Source organism: Pongo abelii, chromosome 19 (assembly GCF_028885655.2).
Source record: "Pongo abelii isolate AG06213 chromosome 19, NHGRI_mPonAbe1-v2.0_pri, whole genome shotgun sequence".
In the NCBI taxonomy this organism is placed as follows: Eukaryota; Metazoa; Chordata; class Mammalia; order Primates; family Hominidae; genus Pongo; species Pongo abelii.
The window spans coordinates 9,890,399-9,911,880 of record NC_072004.2 but is presented as its reverse complement, the minus strand read 5'-3'; the positions used below and the strand labels follow the sequence as shown (position 1 = coordinate 9,911,880).

At 49.9% G+C, this 21,482-nt stretch overlaps 1 protein-coding gene across 13 annotated transcripts in view; it reads left to right on the top strand.

Annotated features, from left to right (window-relative positions):
* Nucleotides 1-21,482, top strand: part of GAS7 (growth arrest specific 7) — a 281,536-nt gene that overhangs the window by 239,656 nt on the left and 20,398 nt on the right. For all 13 annotated transcript variants that reach the window (XM_002827028.5, XM_054535433.2, XM_054535440.2 and 10 more), the window contains 3 exons: nucleotides 10,458-10,547; nucleotides 14,146-14,261; nucleotides 17,183-17,257. In XM_002827028.5, the coding sequence (XP_002827074.1) occupies nucleotides 10,458-10,547; nucleotides 14,146-14,261; nucleotides 17,183-17,257 (281 nt within the window). The remainder of the gene's footprint in view (nucleotides 1-10,457; nucleotides 10,548-14,145; nucleotides 14,262-17,182; nucleotides 17,258-21,482) is intronic.

Sequence of the window (21,482 nt, the reverse complement as noted above, 5' to 3'; positions counted from 1 at the left end):
AATTCTAAAAGAAAAACAAAAATGCAAAGTGAAAAGCAGAGTGTTATGTCATGGAGGGTTTGCCTTAAAGGCATTTAGTGATGGTGCCCAGGCCACGGGGTGGGGCACCTGCTGGACTTTATCTTGCAGCCAGAGCTTCGGGTGTGGTCAGAGTGGGCTGATAGTGGCCCTTGTTGGGCCCTTGATGGGCAGCACACCTCGCCCATCTTTGCCTTCCCTGTTCCTTCCTGCTGAGCCATATCATTGCTTCTCATGAGGGAGTCTGCAAATTGTATTCTGAAGCCTCCAAGACCTTTTTTAGAATGCAGATTCCTGGATGGTACCCCAGACCTTCAGTTGTTTTCTCTGGAGCCAGACTGGAAAATCTGCATTTGAACCAGTGTCCCCAGAGGTTTTAAGTAAACACTCATTCCTTGGAGAATTTTTCGCCAAAGAAAATGAGCAAAGGAGGGACTGGCCAAAGGTCACAAAACAAGTGAGGAGCAGAGCCCAGGACTTGAACCCAGGTCTCCTGGCTGCCGGCCCAGGACACTTCCCACTGTACCACCTGGCCTTGGCCCTGGCCCTGGCCCACAGGTCTCCAGGCCTTGGTGCCTTTTCCCTTCCACACAACACCGCTCTCCCATGCCTAGCCTCTTCCTCTGGGTTCTGATCCTCCAGAGTTCATGGTTTCCCAGGAAGGAGATGCTCAGGGGGGAAGGGATGGCTCAGCTCTCAGGAGGCTGGGGCATGAACTTCCCTGTCTGTGGTGTGTAGGGATGAGGTGAGCCACTTCCTGTGCTGTCTGATCCCACGGAGCAGAAATTTCCAGGCCTGGTCAGCAAAGGGTGGTGGATCCAGAGCAAGAATGGAGCTGGATTCTGACGCTCCTTTTTCCCCAGGCTACGGATTTTCAGGGGACAGACACATGGGCTCCCTGACAGCAACGGGCTGGGGCTGGCAGCCTTGCTGGGTCTTGTTTCCGCTGTCCCTGGTGTGGGGCTGGCAGGTGGAGTGTGCTGTTTGATTGGGAGTGACGGGTGCTCATGGCAGCTCACAGCTCTTGGCAGGAGCATGAACGCGTCTGAATCTAGAGGGTTTCAGAAAAGATGACAACAAAGCCACCCGGCCACACTCTCACCTGGAAAGAGGAATTTGGGGACACCTGTGGTCCTCAGCTTCAGGGCTTCCCAGCGTACCACAGAACCCGGGGTGGGAGCTAGGGGCTGGAGGTGAACCCTTGGGGTCCTGTCTTTTCTTCTCTGTTCCACAGAGCTCCAGGGCTGGCTTTTTCCTTTCCCATACCCTCCCAGATCAGCTTTCCTCTGGGAGAAAATTCAGAGCCTGTTGGACTTGAACCCTCAGTTGTCAAGCTATTTTCCCTTCTCTGCTGCAGGCAACGTGGTCAAACAGGCTGTACAAGGAGCCTGTAGCCTCTGTTCGGCACAGGCTCCTGCTGGGCCAGGACTTGGGGGAGGGGCGTGCCTTGGGGCCTCCCTATGTCAGCCCCCTTGGTCACACGTGTGTTCAGTGGCTCTCACACCTCAGCCAGGTGGTTTTCTGGCTGCCGTGTCCCACTGCGTACCCCTCAGAGAGCTTCTGGGAGGCAGCCCTTGTGCTTCTGGCTGCTCTTGTGCAGAAAAGCCCTGCAGGAACCCCAGCTGCACAGTGGACCCCAGCAGTTGGGTAGGGATGGGGGTGTCACTCCATTTACCTGAGGGTTGGAGAAAACAGAGTTGGTGCAAGAGCGAAGATGCGGCTTTGTTGGGGACACTGGTCTCTGGGGAAGTGAGGGTGGGACTGCCTGCTGGAACATGTCCTGAGCAGTACACGTGGGGAGGCGTGCCCCCCTCTGGCTCCCTCTTGAGCACCCTTCCTTTTTGAGCCCCTGCCTTTGGTGGGGACCTGGCACATTTATACCTCAGTGTGTTGGAAAGGTAGTGTGACAGAGGCTAAGAGCCTAGACTGAAGCCGGCTTGCCTGGGTTCAGACCCTGGGTCCACCTATTCCATGCACAAACTGTGTGATCTTGCATAAGTGACTGAGCCTCTCTGTGCCTCAGTTTCCTTATCTGTAAAATGGGGATAATAATAGCACCTGCCTTGCAGAGCTGTTGTGAGGATTCAATGAACTAATTCATGTAAAACGCTGGGAACTGTGGCTGGCACATTATTTGCTTTTGTTGAACAAACAGAAAGTGAATCTTTAGGATGGCAGTGAGGCTTCTGCTATGCCTGGGAGGCCTCGGGAGGAAGATGAGGTCTTTCCAGAGGTGTAGCTGGACCCTGGTATTAACCATCTGGAAAATGTCACCCAGGGGAGGACAGGAATCCACATGTGGAAAGTCCTGTCCCACCTTCTCTTCCCTCCTTGGGCTTTGGAGCACTGCAGGATGGAGCTATGTGGCCCTCCCAGCCCTTCTGATCCAGGGACATAGGAGCCTTGACTTTGAGGTCTGGATATCACAGAAGGACACAGCAAGGATAAAAGTGGTGACCCGGGAATTAGGAAGCTGGTTCTAGACCCTGCTCTGCCACTTATAGTGAACTAGAGTTAAACGTTCTGTGTCTCAGTGTCCTCATCTGTGCATGAGTTTGCACTAGACCATTGCAATTGCTTCCAGGACATCTGCGCACACACACTTCTCACCATGCCCCTCTGCTGCCACTGCCTCCCTCTCTCTGAAGGGACTGTGGTTCCATCTTCCATCCCAATGTATGGAAACATGCTTCCTCTCCACCCAGGTCAGTCAACTCAGGGTTTCTCAACCTCAGCACCATTGATCTTTTGGGTTGGATAGCACTTTGTTGTGGGGAGCTGTCCCGTGCATTGTAGATGTGTATCACCTTCCCTGGCCCCTACCAACCAGAGGCCAATAGCATCCACCCCTGACCCCACACAGCTGTGACAACCAAAAATGTCTCCACATTGCTAGATGTTTCTGGGGTGGGGGAAAAATTGTCCCTGGATGGGCATCACTGAGTTGACTTCATGGTGCTGTCAAGGCTACTTGTAGAGTATCCCAGGCTTCTTCTAATCCCCTCTTGCCTATGCTGGTCCCAGCTGCTATCATGACTCCCCCGTCCCCCATCACTGCACACTTCCCTGGTGGCCACAGTCACGTTCTACCTCCAGTGCATCCTCTATGCTGTAGTGGGGGTGCTCACCCCAGACAGCAGCCTGATGAGTTGTTACTCTCCTGCAGGGTGCTTCTGTGGCCCCCCGCTGTCCTGCTGCCTTCAGGACAGACCTCGGCACCCCTGCAAGATCCCCTCTCACCTCAGTCTTGTCTACTCCTGACTCAGGAGCAGCCAGAAGCACAAGGGCTGCCTCCCAGAAGCTCTCTGAGGGATATGCAGTGGGACACAGCTCAGCCAAACTGAGCAACACGGTCCCCACCTATAGGGCATGTCCTCTCATCCTGGGTCCTTTCCCTTCCTGCAGTACCCTTTTCACCTTCCCGCCCCTCTGTCTGCCTGGGCCCTACTATTATTACCTAAATCTAAGATTCCTCCCCTGGACCCCCAGTCCTTCCAGTTACCTCAGCACCTCAGGCTTACTCCACTGGCAGGTTTATCCCGAAGAATTACAGTGACTTATTTACGGAACTGTTGAGAGCAGAGATGATGCCTTACATCCCTAGCCTCCGGCCACTGCACCAAGAAACATCTCCTGAGCACCCACTATGTACCCAACACTGCACCAGTGAGGAGGGAAATGGCAGGGAAAAGATGGTCCCCATCCCCTCGTAGAACAGGCTGTCTGGCAAGGAGGAGAGACATTAAATAAACCATCACGAGAAATATCATTACAAATGTATGCATGCAGCTTGCTGGGAAGAGCTGGTGTAGTGCGTGGCACTGAGCAGCCTTTCGACGGATGTTCGAATGCAAAGTGACGAGCAAATAGCCCATCACATAGCTTCGTGGTCGAGGCTTGAACTCTGCAGCCAGCTGGATCTGGATTCGGATACCTTGCTTCTGTGATCCTCAGTTTCCTCATATACGATGAGGCTGTTCTTCCTCCCCTGTGGAGTTGCTGGGAAGATGAAATGAGAATACATGCAAAGCCCTAAAGAGGGTGCCTGAGTCAGGGCTCCCCTGCGGGAGTGAGGATTTGGAGAAATCCCAGTGGGCTTCCTGGGAGGGAGAAATCCCAAAATGAGAGAGGACAGAGACAGTGGCAGGCACCTCGGGGCTCCATCTGAGGACTGGTATCCTCAAGGAGTGGCAGAAGCAGCAAGGTGATGAGTCTTTAATGAGCCCCCACATTCTACTGCTTTTACCCTTCTGCCCCAACCTGTTTTCTGTTCCTGCATTAGTTTGCTAAGGATAATGGCTTCCAGCTCCATCCATGTCCCTGCAAAGGACGTGATCTTATTCTTTGTTATAGCTGCATAGTATTTCATGTTGTATATGTACCACGTTTCCTTTATCTAGTATATCGTTGATGGGCATTTAAGTTGATTCCATGTTTTTGCTATTGTGAATAGTGCTGCAATGAACATATGCGTACATGTGTCTTTATGTAGAAAGATTTATATTCCTTTGGGTATATACCTAGTAATGGGATTGCTGGGTCGAATGATAGTTCTGTTTTTAGTTCTTTGAAGAATCACCACATTGCTTTCCACATGGTTGAACTAATTTACTCTCCCTCCAACTGTGTATACGTGTTCCCTTTTCTCTCCAACCTCGCCAGCACCTGTTATTTTTTGACTTTTTAATTATAGCCATTCTGATTGGCATGCCATGGTATCTCATTGTGGTTTTGATTTGCCTTTCTTTAATGATTAACGGTGATGAGCATTTTTGCATATGCTTGTTGGCTGCACATATGTCTTCTTTTGAAAAGTGTCTGGGCCGGGTGCGGTGACTCACGCGTGTAATCCCAACACTTTGGGAGGCCAAGGTGGGTGGATCACCTGAAGGTCAGGAGTTCGAGACCAGCCTGACCAACATGGTGAAACCCTGTCTCTACTAAAAATACAAAAATTAGCCAGGCATGGTGGCGGGCACCTGTAATCCCAGATACTCATGAGGCTGAGGCAGGAGAATCGCTTGAACCCGGGAGGCGGAAGTTGCAGTGAGCTGAGATCATGCCATTGCACTCCAGCCTTGGTGACAAGAGCAAAGCTTTGTCTCAATAAAAAAAAGAAAAAGTGTCTGTTCATGTCCTTTGCCCACTTGCCATGTAGGATCTTAAGATCAGGGCTCTGTAGCTTGTTTATCTGTGTGTCTTCCATTGTGGTGGGCACAAGTTCTCCCCCAGGGGCTGCCCCTGTCCCTGCTAAATGGATCACAAATGCTGGTTCTCAAAGTGTGGTCCCCAGACCTTCAGCATCACTTGAGAGCTCAGACCCCATCCGGAGCTCCTGAAGCAGACAGCGGGGGGGTGGGACACAGCAACCCATGTCCTCTAGGTGACTCCGAGGCATGTTCATCCTTGACTCTGGGACAAGAAGGGGACTGAGTGGTACTTAGGTGGGTCTCAGTCCTCCTCAGGACTTCCATGGCCTTTTAGGTGGTTGGCTTGGAGCCAGCCAGGATGCATCATTGAAGGGGCTGTCCTTGGTACCGTCTCCCTTTCTGGCTAGCAGGGTCTGTCTGCACAGGCCTCTTGGGGTGCGCAGTGGCATCCTCACTTTGAGGGTAAGTCAACTCAGGAAGATTCTGGGGGAACAAGACTGGCCAAGACCCATTTCTGCCTGCCTGCCCCACGTTTGGCCAAGCCTCTTCCTGACATGGGAAAGCCCTTTCTTTTTTCTTTTTTTTTTTTTTTTTTTTTTTTTTTGAGAGAGTTTTGCTCTTGTTGCCCAGGCTGGAATGCAATGGCGCGATCTTGGCTCACTGCAACCTCCACCTCCCAGGTTCAAGCGATTCTCCTGCCTCAGCCTTCCCAAGTAGCTGGGATTATAGGCATGCGCCACCAAGCCTGGCTAATTTTGTATTTTTAATAGAGATGGGGTTTCTCCATGTGGATCAGGCTGGTCTCGAACTCCCGACCTCAGGTGGTCCGCCCACCTCGGCCTCCCAAAGTGCTGGGATTACAGGCGTGAGCCACCGCACCTGGCCAGGAAAGTCCTTTCTTTGTGGGGAAATGTTTCCCCAACAAGAGGGCGAGGCCAAGAGCAGTTTGAGTGGGGAAGGACGAGGGAAAGGGGAGAGATGCCCGCAGGGCAGGCCACTCCAGAAGGCATTCAGACCCGCCTCTGAGTACCCACAACTCTGCTCGTTCCATCATTCTTAATGCTCAATTTACTTTAATGTCATAGTTAATTTATCATTAAATTTGATTGAAATTTTCATGGACTGCTTTATTCAGCAAAATAAAGGTGGACTGTGATGACCGTGATTTGTTGAAATAAGAATAACTGGAACACAAAATAAGGAATCTGTGCACTTTTGAAATCCGTCCCTTGTTTTCATGATTGCCTGCTTGGCAGTGGGTTGTGGGCGCAGGAAGGAAGGAGACTTGTCTCTGGACACACCTTGGGGACTCGGCCCGAAACCAAGGCTTGGGGAGACAGTTTTCTGATGCTGGCTTCAAGAACTGGCCCTCCCTTCTCTCACTCAGGCTGCTGACGCCTGGGAGAAATCTCCCCAGCCTCAGCTGATCTTCATCTAGCCTTTGTTTTTTTAATCCATCACAGTGCTAATTTTTTTAGAGTTCAGGAAGCTGTGTGCCTTTTTTTTTTTTTTTTTTTGAGACGCAGTCTCGCCCCGTTGCCCAGGTTGGAGTGCAATGGCGCAATCTCGGCTCACTGCAACCTCCGCCTCCGGGGTTCAAACGATTCTCCTGCCTCAGCCTCTCGAGTAGCTGGGATTACAGGCGCCCACCACCATGCCCGGCTAATTTTTGTATTTTTAGTAGAGACAGGGTTTCACTATGTTGGCCAGGCTGGTCTCCAACTTCTGACCTTGTGATCCGCACACGTGGGCCTCCCAAATTGCTGAGATTACAGGTGTGAGCCACCACACCCTGCCACAAGGTGCCTTTTAAACAACTATCTTGATTTTCCTCACTCATCGTTAGATTCAGATTAAATATTTTTGACAGGATTTTTTTTAACCCAGGCTAAAGTGCAGTGATATAATCATAGCTCACTGCAGCCTCCACCTCCCAGGCTCAAGAGATCCTCCTACTTCAGCCTCCCAAGTAGCTGGGACTACAGGTGTGCGCCACCATGCCTGGCTAGTTTTGTTTTTTATTTTTTGTAGAGACAAGGTTGTGCTATGTTGCCCAGGCTGGTCTCGAACTCCTGAGCTCAAGTGATCCGCCCACCTTGGCCTCCCAAAGTGTTGGGATTACAGATGTGAGCCACCATGCCCTGGCCAGGAATCTTACATGGATAATGTTGTATTCTTAGAAGTTACACATTTTGAAAAGGAGAAAGAGTCTCAGCGCAGTGGCTCATGGCTGTAATCCCAGCACTTTGGGAGGCCAAGGAGGGTGGATCACTTGGGGTCAGGAGTTTGAGACCAGCCTGGCCAGCGTTGTGAAATCCTGTCTCTACTAAAAATACAAAAACTAGCCAGGTGTGGTGGCGTGCACCTGTAATCCCAGCTACTCGAGAGAGGTTCAGACAGGAGAATCACTTGAGCCAGTGAAGCAGAGGTTGCAGTGAGCCGAGATCGTGCCACTGCACTCCAGCCTGGTGACAGAGCAAGATTCCGTCTAAAAAAGAAAGGGAGGGAGGGAGGGGAGGAGGGAAAGAGGGAGGGAAGGAGGGGAGGAAGGGAGGAAGGGAGAAAGGGAGGAAGGGAAGGAGAAAGAGAAGAAGGGATTATCCTTGGCAGAATTTGGTGCAGCCCTGTCATCTCCAGGGTCCTTCCTGCCTCTGATCCTTCTGCTGAGTCGCGTTTCCCTCTAGGGTGGTGGGGACCTCAGCCCTCGCCTTAACCACTTGTAAGGATCCGGGAGGAGGAGGCTCCTTCTTTTGTTGGGGACTTCTCCCCAGACTACGACTGAGGTCTGTGCCCTGGCAGCAGGGGAGGGGTTGTGCACTAGATTTACTTCTAGCCACCCAGCAGCTTCCTGAACCAGAGGTCACAACTGGAGGTCCATGGGCCTGACTTTGCTGGCAGAAGAGTTTTTTGGGCCTACATGGTGTTATTGTTTTTATTATTATTGTTTTTAACCTTGAATTAATTGCCAACACTTAAAAATGGCGACACTTTGCATAAAAAATCCACATTTTCAGCTTCCCTCGAGTCATCACATAGTCCGTCAGCACTGGACTCCTCAGAAGGGCTTGATGACAGTTGGCAAGAGCTGAGCAGGATCTGCCCCTTGAACGCATCTCCACAGACTCTGAGCCCTGCCCAAAGCGGAGGCTGTCCTCCCTCCTATCCCAGCTGCAGTTTCTGTGATGCTGTCCGCCTTCCTGTCCCAGCTGCAGTTTCTGTGACACTTGGGCACCTCACTGGCTTGCACGCCCTGCCTAGCATTGGAGTTTGTGTCCTGGGCCCAAAACCTCAGGGCTGCACCATTTTTTAATGTGTGACATTTTCCACTTCAGCAGGTGCTTGGGCTGCAAGGAGGGGTTGAAGACTTATAAGGCTTAGGTGTTGCTCCCACAGAGGAAGCAAATTAGCCCACGTCCTAGGAGAGGTGGGAATGTGGGGCCTGAAGCTGCCTCCACACAGTGGGGAAAAGCCAGGGAGCATTGCAGATGTGCTCGGGCAGAAAAGTCTGAGACGACCTGAAAATTTCTGTCCTTCACTCTCCTTAGCTAGGGCCAGCCTTACATGTGCAGCCCAGATTTTTTTTTTTTTTTTTTTTTTTTTGAGACGGAGTCTCGCTCTGTCACCCAGCCTGGAGTGTAGTGGCGCAATCTCGGCTCACTGCAACCTCCGCCTCCTGGGTTGAAGCGATTCTCCTGCCTCAGCCTCCTGAGTAGCTGGGATCACAGGCACATGCCACCACACCTGGCTGATTTTTGTATTTTTAGTAGAGAAGGGGTTTCACCATGTTGGTCAGGCTGGTCTCGAACTCCTGACCTCATGATCCACCTGCCTCGGCCTCCCAAAGTGCTGGGATTACAGGCATGAACTGCCATGCCCGGCCCCCCAGATTATAATTTTAAGGGGTATTTGTTTGTATGATACACATCATGACATAAAATTTGCAAGGTAATCTCTCACCCCTGACCCTCACCCACACAGTTCCTTTCCTTGGAAGCAAACGATGTTATCAGTTTCCAGAAGTATTCTATATGCAAATAACCAAATGTGTATTATACAGGTGACCCTTGAACAACATGGGGGCTAGGGGTGCCGCCTCCCCACCGACAGTCCAAAATTGACATATAACTTTGGACTTCCCCAGAACTTAGCTACTAATAGCCTCTTGTTGAGTGGAAGCCTTACTGACATGAACACATATTTTGCATGTTTATGTGTATTATACACTGTATCTTTACAGTAAAGTAAGCTAGAGAAAATAAAATGTTAAGACAATTGTAAAGAAGAAAAATATAATTACTGTTCTTTATGTGGAAGTGGATCATCCTCAAGGTCTTCATCCTCAACATCTTCACGCTGAATGGGTGAAGGAGCAGTAGGAAAAGGAGGGGCTGGTCTTGTCTTCCTTTTTAAAAAGGAACTGTAATACTCTTTGCTTGCTTTGTTTTTTTTTTTTTTTTTAACCTTCACCTAACTATATATCCTGGCACACTTTCCTTATTAAATTTTCTTTTTTTTTTTGAGATGGAGTTTCGCTTGTACAATGGCATGATCTCAGCTCACTGCAAGGCTGGAGAGCAATGGTGCCATCTTGGCTCACTGCAACCTCTGCCTCCCGGGTCCAAGTGGTTCTCCTCCCTCAGCCTCCTGACTAGCTGGGATTACAAGCATGTGCCACCACGCCCAGCTAATTTTGTATTTTTAGGAGAGACGGGGTTTCTCCATGTTGGTCAGGCTGGTCTCGAACTGTCAACCTCAGGTGATCCACCTGCCTCGGCCTCCCAAAGTGCTGGGATTACAGGCGTGAGCCACCGCGCCCAGACGCTTTCCTAATTAAATTTAAGAACTTTATCACCATGTCCTTTCTGATTTACATAGATGTCTGTCTCATACTTTGTTTAACCATTCCCCCACTGATGGACATTTGAGTTGTTTTCCAGCCTTTAACGACCATAAATAGCGCTGTCGTGAAAAAGCGTGTATGGACGTAACTGCCCCCATGCAACTGTATCTGTAGGATAGACTCTTGTGCAATTGCTGGGTCAAAGGCACCGGATATTGATCCTAGTAAACTGCCATCTAGAGAGGTGGTACTGGTTCACAGCCCCTCTGGGGTGGGGGTGAGCGCCTGTTGCCCCTCATGTGAAACGCTGGCCCCTGGAGCACGGGAAGATCCCTGTGCATGTTCTGTCAATAGGGAGGCTGCTCTAGTGCCATGTCCCCCAAGAGCAAAGCCTTCCTCGCTATTCCAGTCTACAGCAGGGTCATTCTTTCTTGTTCTGTGCCCTACAGATAAACTGTGTGACATTCCCTCACCCAGACACGATGCCGGAACAGCAGCTGCTGAAACCAACCGAGTGGAGCTACTGCGACTACTTCTGGGTAAGCAGCACCTCAGTTTCCCCCACAGTGTGACCCCGGTGACCGGGAGTGGACACCCAGGATGGATAGGAGGGACCTGGATCTCAAAGTGGAGGGGCCTTTCTCGTTGGAGCGTGAAGGGCTGGTGTTAGATTTTGCATCTGAGACAGGAACTTAGGACCCTCTTGGAGTCCAGCTCATTCCATGAATCTCAGGGATTCAGCAGGACTTCTGTTCACGTTACAGACACTTCAACCAGAATGTAGGTAAGCGGGGGGCCATTTTCTCTGATGCTCAGTGAAGGCAGGAGACTAGAATCTGCCTCAATAAATGAACGTGGGCTGCATACCTGCTTGTCGCTTACATGAATGACGTTGGACAATTGCTTCACCTACTTGGGCCTCACTGTCCTCATCAGAATTGTGAGGCAGTTGGGCAAAGGATCTTCAGAGAGCTCCAGCTTGGATAATCCTGTAGTTTTAAAACTTTTGCAGATCGCTTAGCGAACACAGAGTTTTAGTTTTGCAAGATTAAAGAAAGTTTTGCGGGTGGATGGTGGCGATGGTTGCACAACCATGTGAATGTACTTCGTGCCACTGAACTGTATTCTTAAAAATGGCTAAAATGGTCAGTTGCGAGCTAGGTGTATTTTTTTCACAATTCAAGTAAATAAATTTTTAGAAATGCAGAGTCCTGTACCTCAGAATATTCTGGGAATGGTCCTGGGCCATTTGCATGTTAAAGTCATAGTGACTTTCAAAATTAGATCACCCCTTTCTGGAATCAGATAGTGGAGATGGTCGTACAACCCTGTGAATATATTAAAAACCACTAAATTGTACACTTCAAAAAAACAAGTGTCCAAAGGCTCCAAGGAATAGTAAATAAGTAAAAACTTGTTTTCACCACTGTGCAGAATGGATTTCTTGAGACAGAGTCTCACTCTGTCTCACCCAGGCTGGAGTGCAGTGGTGTGATCTTTGCTCACTCCAGCCTCCACCTCCCAGGTTCAAGCGACTCTCCTGTCTCAGCCTCCCGGGTAGCTGGGACTACAGGTGTGTGCCACTACACCCAGCTAATTTTTTGTATTTTATTTTATTTTTTTTAGTAGAGACAGGATTTCATCATGTTGGCCAGGCTGGTCTCAAGCTCCTGACCTCAGGTGATCCACCCGCCTTGGCCTCCCAAAGTGCTGGGATTATAGGCGTGAGCCATCGTGCCCAGCCGGATTATCTACACTTTTTTAGATTTGCTAAGCGAATACTAGATAAAAGTGCTTTTCTCTTTCTACAAAATCACTTGTACCTTAGAAGATACACAGAGATCCCTGTTGCCTCCACGTCTCACCAAGGCACAATTTCTGTAGCTCCGGCTATGCTGCATCCAGGGTAGAGATCTGTGCATTGGTTGAGGAAACAGTGTAAACGGGCTTATCTTTGGCATCAGACAGACCTGGGCAGGTGAGCTCAGAGGTGGGGTAAGCAAGCATCAGAGTGCGCAAGACCTTCTAGGCCCCAGTGAGTGAGTTTTATTCTGTTTGTGGAAGGAGCATGTTAGAAGGTCTTAAGCAGCAATATGATGTGATCTGATTCATAGGCATTGTGCAGGCGGGGGTGGGAAGTTGACGGGTGAGTGGAAGAGACAAGGAAAGATGGTGGTGGCAGCAGAGAGGGAGAGATGTACCTGGGTTCGGAAACATCATCTCTCAAGAGGGGTGCAGTAAATGGAGGGTTCAAGGAGAGAGGGGTTTGAGCCCTGGAAATGGGTATCCTAGTTACTGGAGGTCAGCGTGTGGGGTCTCAAGCCTTGGAAAGCTGGCAGGAATGTCTGATGCCGCCTGCCTCCAGCAGCGTCCGGAGGGCGACACTTGTGAGTTCTTATCTTAACTCAAGCTCCCTGGGGACTCTGATACTTAATCTGCAATCCACTTATCCCCCTAACCATCAAGGCCTTTTCCACTAATAGAAATTTCTCTGTCCTGACACAGTCATTAAAGCCTGTTTCTTCTGGCTGGTTTTCCCGAGAGTGCATGGATAACTCAGCCTATCCATCCTAGAAGGGAGGCAGATTTGAGCTCAGTATTTGGGTAATTTTCCTTCTGCTTTTTCATCAAGATGTAGCATTCGTAGAGTGAAGCGCAGCGATCCTCAGTGGACATTGCTTTTAAACTGCAAGAACAGCCTGACTGTGACCCCGTAGGATGGTGATCTCCCTGTCATCAGGGATGTTAGCAGCGTGGCCGGAGGACTTTGAGTTATGGCACCCGAGGGTGCCACACCGGGGGAACTGGGAAGGTGTCCATAAAATCCCTCATCTACTTGATGATGGTAAATGGGGTTCCCTGCAGGTATCAGCAACCCCTTTTCTTTCCCCTCTCCTAAAATGTCTGATCTGGATGGGATCTGAGAGATGCAACCCACCCCTATTTCAAGGGTGTGGTCTGGGGAGATATTGCCTAGGATTGGACACCCTGCGGCTGAGCAGAGACAAGAACCTGGGTCCTACCAGATGCTGGGACACTGTTCTCACCAATGCACCTCTCTCTCTGGGATATCAAAAACCTGTTCTGAACACCTTCTATTAAGTAGCAAAGTGTTTGACCCTGGGTTCCTGATAGGGAAAAGCTGTAAGGAGGAGGACACTTTTAGACATGCCTGGGATGGCCCTGGGAGCTGGTGCTCCAGCAGCCACGGCCGTGCGGGCAGATGTGTGGGTGAATCTCAGGCAGCGGAATGGCAGGGAAGGGGCATTCTGTATGCTTGAAGAAATGCAGGTAAAATAAAATAAATCATTTAATTTTGAAATTTTAAGATTATTTGTTTGCAAAATTAATTGGCTGCTAAGTATTTATTTCCTTGACTTGTCCATCCTCCCCAAGTTTGGACTTTTATTTGAAAGTAACTAATAACAGATACCATTTATTGGGTACACAATATGTGCTCAGCAATCTGCTCAGCTATATACATATGTCATTTACCCTGAAATGACCACATGAAGGTGGGGCTGTTATTTCATCAGTTTTGCAGATGAAAAAGCTTAGGCCTGGAGTGAGTGAAGAACTTGGCCAGGGTCACCCAGCCAGTATTTCAGGGCAGCCTGTCCTGTTCTCTCCTCCAGCCTCCCTTGAATCCACTTTCTCCCTATGATTTACTTTTCTCTCCTGTGATCTTTTATGAATGTGTGGTTAGAGGGTGTCACTGCCCTACCAGTGTAAGAAGTTGGTAGAAGACAGGATGGCTTAAGGCTGGGGGTACCTGCTCCTGAGCTCACACATAGTCCAGCTTGGAGTCAGGATGCCAAGATTCGCCGAGGGCCAAGCCAGGCTCTGCAGCCACCTGGTTGGAAGTCGTAGGCCGTTAGGCATCACAGCCGGCGCTCTTGGACACTTGCCTTTCTTCCTTTCGGTTCCCAGGTTGGGAAAGTTAAGGGGCTTGGATGTGGGGATGAAGCAACTGTAAGAGCCTGAGCATCAGAAAGCGCTGTTGGGAGTGGGAGCACCAGGAGAGAGATCCGAGTTAGGACAGCAGGCACATCTAGGAGCTGTCCTCCCTGTAGGCCATTCTCCCTGGCTCCAGACTCAGACATGCCCTAAACTGTTGTGCTTCTGCTTCCTTTGTAGGCTGATAGGAAGGACCCCCAAGGCAACGGCACTGTGGCTGGGTTTGAACTACTGCTCCAGAAACAGCTGAAGGGCAAACAAATGCAGAAGGAAATGTCAGAATTCATCCGGGAAAGGTGAAGCCTGGGCTCCTCCCAGCCCTGGGGCCTGCTACCGGTGTTCCCCAGGGCCGCGTGGCCAGGGGGCGACAGCACAGGACTCAGTACTGCACACTCAGCATTGGGCTGGTTAGCATCAGGTGGCAAACTCATGGCCCCTGGGACGGATCTGGTCAGCAGATGTGTAGCTTTGGCCAATATAGTGTTTTTAAATATTTAAACCAACACTTAAAAAGATGGGTAGATTTCATATTAAAAGCTGGATATTTAGCACACCTTGAAAGAGCAAAAGCGTTGGCAGGATTTCCTCCGCATCCCTCACGCGACAGTTGGCTGGAGCTGAGTAGCAGCTACTCTTGTAGACGGGCTGTGTGTTCCCATTTTGCCACAGTCTCGACCACTCCGTACTGTCTTCTCCCGCAGACTACTTTACTCCTTTACTTATGTACCTGGCCATGATTTGAAGCACTGCCCTTTACTATAACCAATGCGGGGAATGTTACAGTTCAATTCATCGTTAGCCAAAACCTGTGTCCCAGGGCAGGAGATGTTGAGCCCTCCCCCTGCCCCATCCCTGCGTCAGGGATTATAACAGTGTTTTGTCCAAAGAGCTTGGGAACACAGATGAAGAAACAATAAATTTAGCCCAATGGAAATGGAGAAATCTACAAAGAGAAAGAGAAGTTCCTTCTCTATCTCCTTCCTCCTCTCTCTGTCTCCAGGTTCTGAGGTTCTGTTCAGCACACACTCACATACCCACACACCTGCACATACCCACCTATCACACATGTGCACACACACACACAAACACGCAACTTTCCATCTGGAGTTGGAAATATTTATAGCAAATTGCAATATCTTTTAAAAATATTTCCTTTTTTTTTCTTTTAGACAGAGTCTCGCTCTGTCATCCAGGCTGGAGTGCAGTTGCGCAGTCTTGGCTCACTGCAACCTCCATCTCTGGGGTTCAAGCGATTCTCCTGTCTCAGCCTCTGGAGTAGCTGGGATTACAGGCGTGTACCAACATGCCCAGCTAATGTTTTTTATTTTTAGTAGAGATGGGGTTTCACCATGTTGGCCAGGCTGGTCTTGAACTCCTGACCTCAGGTAGTCCACCCGCCTCAGCCTCTCAAAGTGCTGGGATTACAGGCATGAGCCACTGCGCCCAACCAAAAATATTTCCTTTTTAATTATAACAGCAATAATCAAGTAATAATGCTTCGGTGTTTTGAAGCACCCCTTTCCCTTAGAGGGCCTATTTTCGTATGAGATTGGATGTGTTCAGGGTGGTATGGGCATAGACAGAGGGCCTATTTTCAATTTGTGTAATCAAATCCTTATTTTATGACCCATTAAACTGGTGGGAAATGGAGAGGTTGCACAGCTGGAGTTTAAGAAAACAATGGTATAAAACAGGCAAACAGGAAAATGGCTGTAAAAGCCAAAGCTTGATGGTTTATATTTCCATAACGTCTTGTTAGCAAATAATTGGAAACTGCCATTTCAGGACATTCCGGGCTTCCTAGAGAAAACGCTTACACCATCCACCTTGGGATCTCGTAGGGAAGGCCCTTTAGTGCCAGGAGAGGTGAGAGCTGAGAGGCTCAGAATTGGGAGCTCGCCCGGCTCGAGGACAGCTGCTGGCTGGTTTGCTGGGATCTTGGTTTCGGGAAGTGGGGCAGAGGTGGAGGTGACGCACGCTTTGGTCCTGGAGGTGAGACACAGGAGGCAGACAGCGTATGCACCTCGTGTGTCTGGTGCGTGAGGTCGGCATTGAGGAGCCGGGAGCGTGGCATGGATAGATCTACTTTCTAGAGATCTCTCTTGACCACAGTCTGGAGGTAAAGGTAGGGGGATGGAGAGGAAGTGACAGAGGCAGATCAGTTGGAATGAGACTCAGGAGGACCTAGAGACCAGTTGAAGGTGGAGGTGAGGGGAAAGCAGTGCAAGAAGGAACGAGATTGTGAGTCTCCTGATGCCAAGTCATGCAATTATTATTACTCGGAATGCTGCCGTCAGACTTTGTCAGCTGCCCTCTCTCCATCATCGTACCCTTTGGGTGCCAGCTGCTTGAGCGGCTGGGAAGCAAACGCTGTGGTCCCAGCATCTCTGGAGCTTTTCTGTTCACCGCGTGATGGACCAAGGGCTCTCTGAAGCCTGGGCCCTGGCCAGCTCTGGTTGGCATAAGCATAGCTCCTCTGTCTCCCACGGTGGCCTAGAGGACCACTTAGGTGGTGAACAATACCTCTGACAACACGCTTAACATGGACGTGCCAGATAATACAGGACAATCCCTGGGGAGTTGCCTTGCAAATGTGTCAAAGGCCTGCCTGCCGGAAGCTACATCCAAGGCAACTTTCCTCTCCAGGGAAGTAGAATCTACCTGCAGCCCTGGGCACTGCCAGGTTTCCATGGAAGTACTTGTACCCAGCAGGCTTGACAATCAGAGGCATTGGGGGTGTGAGACAGGAGGGAGATGTTCTGTTCTGCTGCTGAGGGCCCGAGGCCACCTGGGAGTTCTGGGGCTGGAAGGGAAAGGGGACAGCACTGGGGATTGCTGGTAGTCCATCACAGGTTGCAGACATCCATTCCTTCCTTCATTCATTTATTCGTTCAGGGGTCTTATGTTTCCCGTTCTGTGCTAGGAACTATGTAAACGACAGCTCTCGTCTTCACAGCTCTAGGAGACAGGAGAAAATATCCCACTTTGAAGATGAGGAGATGGAGGTCCAGACAGTCTTGTTCATTCATTTATCCAACAAGTATTTATTAAGCACCTACTGCATGTCAAGTGGACAGACAAGAGTCATGTGGTCTCAGAGCTTATGGTCTAGTGGGTTCCTTTCCACGGCTGAGGTGTGCAGGACAGCAGGGCAGCAGGGCAGACCCACGATCTGGCACTGGAGAGCTGATGTGTGTTGGGTTTTCTCTCTTTGCAGGATAAAGATTGAAGAAGACTATGCGAAGAACTTAGCTAAGCTCTCTCAGAACTCCTTGGCTTCACAGGAGGAAGGGTGAGTGGGTAGGAGAGAGGTTGGAGTGGGGAGGATGGGGGTCACTGAGGAAGGGGGATCTGCCACTCATCACTGATCACTGGCATGGCCCCACTTTGGATGGGGAGCTCTCCATAGGCCTGGCTGAAGGTGGGCACTCATGGCTCAGGTAGGTGCTCATAACTTAGGTGTATGCCCGTGGCCCAAGCTGGGCAGCCATGACTCAAGGTGTGGGCGTCCACACTCAAGAGGGCACTTCCAGCCGGGCGGGTGGCTCACACCCATTATCCCAGCACTTTGGGAGGCTGAGGCGGGTGGATCACAAGGTCAGGAGTTCGAGACCAGCCTGGCCCACATAGTGAAACCCCATCTCTACTAAAAATACAAGAATTAGCCGGATGTGGTAACGAGTGCCTGTAGTCCCAGCTACTTGGGAGGCTGAGGCAGGAGAATGCCGTAAACCCAGGAGGCGGAGCTTGCAGTGAGCCGAGATCAGGCCATTGCACTCCAGCATGGGCAACAGAGCGAGACTCCGTCTCAAAAAAAAAAAAAAAAAAAAAAAGGCACTTCCACATTGTCTTCTCTTTAGTGACCAAGAGCCACATTCCAGATGTTGGAGTATGTCAGAATCCCCTCTGGTCTGACCCCTGGTTGCTGGGCAGCAGCCTCTAGGTGCCCACTCCAGCTCCCCTTTCTCTAGGGGCAGGCTGGGAGGAAGCTGGGTGTGAGAGGGTATTTGTACCTGACCGCTTTGTCTGGAGCTCTCTCCTGTGGGCTTGAGGCATAGGCTCCCTTCCCATTAATGCTGTGACTGTCCAGACCTCCTTGAGTGGGACCTGGGCTGGGAGAAGCTTAACCCAACCCTTCCAGCCACAGAAGGACTCCTAGTGGGTAAAAAAGTCTCAGCCCTTATGCACCCCTAGGGGAAATGGAATATGGTGTAGCCGCTGTGGAAAACAATCTGGTTGTTCCTCAAAAAGCTAAACATAGAATTACCATATGACCCAGCAATTCCATTCCTAGGTTTATACTCAAAAGAATTGAGTACAGGCACTCAAGCTAATACATGTGTACAGAGCAGCAATATTCATAATAGCCAAAAGGTGGAAACAACCTACATTCCACCGAGGGATGACTGGATAAACAAATGGTGGTGTATGCACAATGGATATCCATGGATAGACGATGGAATATTATTCAGCCATGAAAAGGAATGGAACACTAATACATGCTCCTGTGTGGATGAGCCTCAAAAACAATCTGCTAAGTTACAGAAACCAGGCACAAAAGGTCTCATAGTGTGTGATTCCATTTATGTAAAATGCCCAGAACAGGCAAACCCATGGAAACAGAAAGTGGATTGTCATTTGCCAGGGGCTGGGGGAGGAGGGGAATGGGTTGTGACTGCTTAGGGGGTACCAGGTTTCCTTCTGGGGTGTGTATTCATCTGCTTGGGCTGCCACAACAAGATGTCCCAGACTGGGTGGCTGAAACTACAGACATTTATTTTCTCGTGGCTCTGGAGGCTGGGAAGTCCAAGATCAAGGTGCCGGCAGGGTTGGTGCCTGGTAAGGACTCTCCCATTGGGTTGCAGATGGCCGCCTTCTGATTGTTCATGCAGCCTTTCCTTGATGTATGCTCAGAGAGAGAGAGAGAGAGAGAGAGAGAGAGAGCTCTGTGATGTCTATTTTTTTTTTTTTTTTTTTGAGACAGAGTCTCGCTCTGTCGCCCAGACTGGAGTAGCCTGATCTCAGCTCACTGCAACCTCCACCTCCCAGTAGCTGGGACTACAGGCATGTGCCACCATACCTGGCTAATTTTTTGTATTTTTAGTAGAGACGGGGTTTCACCATGTTGGTCAGGCTTGTCTAGAACCCCTGACCTCAAGCAGTCCACCCTCCTCGGCCTCCCAAAGTGCTGGAATTGCAGGCGTGAGCCACCGCGCCTGGCCGATGTCTATTTTTATAAGGACCCTAATCCTATCAGATCAGGGCTGCACCCTTATGACCTCATTTAACCTTAATTACTTCCTTAAAGGCCCCATTGCCAAATGCAGCCACATTGTGGGTTAGGGTTTTAACGTAAGAATTTTGGCAGGACATAAACCTTTAGTCCATACTAGCATGACAAAAATGTTTTGGAACTAGATAGAGGTGGTAGTTGCACTCACAAAACAGGCGTTTGATTTGGTCTGGTCCTAAATGCGCCTGGATCGATCACTTTTAAACGGTTAATTTTATGTTATATGAATTTGACCTCAGTAAAAAAAAAAAAAACACAAACACAAAGACTCTCAGGAGGTTAGAGCTGAAAAGGTCCCCAGAGGTCCTCACTGTTCTGACCTCCCTCTGGTGCTGGTCTGTGTTTGAATTCCTCCTCCAAGGGGGAGTGAACCCCCGAGGAAGGAAGACGTTCTGTTGTGGGATGGTTGTGGTTGTCAGCGAGCCGTGATGTTAAGCCAGTCCAAATCTGCCTTCATGGCTTGAAATCCTTCAGGGGACTGAGATTTTGCCAACCCAAATGTGGCTTTGATTAAGCCCTCCACATGGGTTGGCTGTGCAGCCAGGCGGCCTCCTTTGAATGGTTCTCACCCTCCCCGCCAGCCACAGACCACAGGGCAGCCCAGCAAGACCAGCGTCCCTTCCACAGATGTAAATGAGGTTAGTTCATTCCTGGCCTCCTTGTGCTGTGTGCACGGGGCCTGAGATAGGGGTAGGAAGGGGGCACATAAAGAAGCAGCTCTTGCTGCCTGGCAAGGGGCTTTCCTAAGTATCCCCATGCCCTGCAACCACTGTGCCACTCTGGAGTCTTCCGGCTTCCATCTCTCCAGCCTGGGCTGCTGCCAAGGACACTGTGTCCTGGCCAACATGCACAGCATATGCTCCTCACCCGAGCAGTCCAGCTCCATAAGTCAGGCCCACACTACCATACTGTACACACATGCCCGGGCAAACACAGAGACAAACACAACACAAGCTCACATACATGCATCAGGGCCATTGCCCCGTAGGTGTACACATTACTCCTCGCCCTGCATGCACACACAGCAGCCCTATGCACACACTCCTGCAGCAGGCACTGGAACATGAACACAGGAGCCCCCTACATACAACGTGCAAAGACACTGATTTACATTTACACACAGCTTTGGACATTTAACCCCATCTCCTTGAAGACTTTCAAAGCAAAGCAAGAGTCTAGAAATTTGGAGCAGTTGAGGAAGATGCTGCTCAGGGAGGCTGGAGAGGCTTTTGTAATTCAACTTCTGTGTCCAAATTAGATTTCACAGGACATGTGCACATTGGTAAATAAACAGAATTTGGTAGTTTATTCTGCCTTTAGTTTTTCTCTCCTGTGTGGAAAGGAAATGGGATTTTGGTTTTCCTGGTTGGCAGTCATGAAAACAACATGCATTTTAATTTGGTGTACCTCAAACTGTATGTTGGAACAGAGATGCACCGCAGGTTTTGTTTTGTTTTTCATTAACCGTTTATCAGATGAAAAAATCTCTTTTCAAATGAGAGAATTTGTAAGTAGCTTTTTAATAAATAGTGATGTGATTCCAAAGAGCCTGGAATATTGGAGAGCAGGGAGGCATTCACCAAGGATGCACTGGCTCAGAGGGACCCATCTGAATGTCTGGAGACATGTCCTCCCACTTAGCAGTGCCTGGCCTGGAGGTAGAGCTGAGGATGTTGCGTTGGGTGGGGGAAAACCATGGTTCTTCCTTTCCTCCCAGTTGCCCAGAGATGACGTTCTCAGGCCACCACGGCTGTCCCTGGGCCATTTACCCGCCATGTGCTCTGCTGACAGTAGACTGACAGCTCTGTGGAAAGATGCATGTGTTCATACAAAGTCTGGGCACTGCCTGGGGCCTTTTTGGCTCTGTGACTCTTGTTCATACCTCCCACAGGCTGCTGTGTGTGGCTCAGCTGCAGGGGCAAACCCCTCTCACCTCCCTTTAATCCAGTTCCCACTCCTCCCAGGACAACCTTGGTATGCTTCGAATAGTGTTGGCTTTCACCCTAGAGCTAGGAGGCATCTTGAGATAATTTGTGTGTATGGTGTGAGGTAGGGCCAAGATTCCTTTTCCTCCTATGGATGTACGGTTGTCTCTGCACCATTTGTTAAAAAGATCATCTGTTTCCCCCATGGAAACACCTTAACCTCTTTGCTGCAGTCAATCAGCCCTAGCTGTGTGACTCTGTGTTCCGTTCTGCTGATCTGTGTAACTGCCAGGACTACT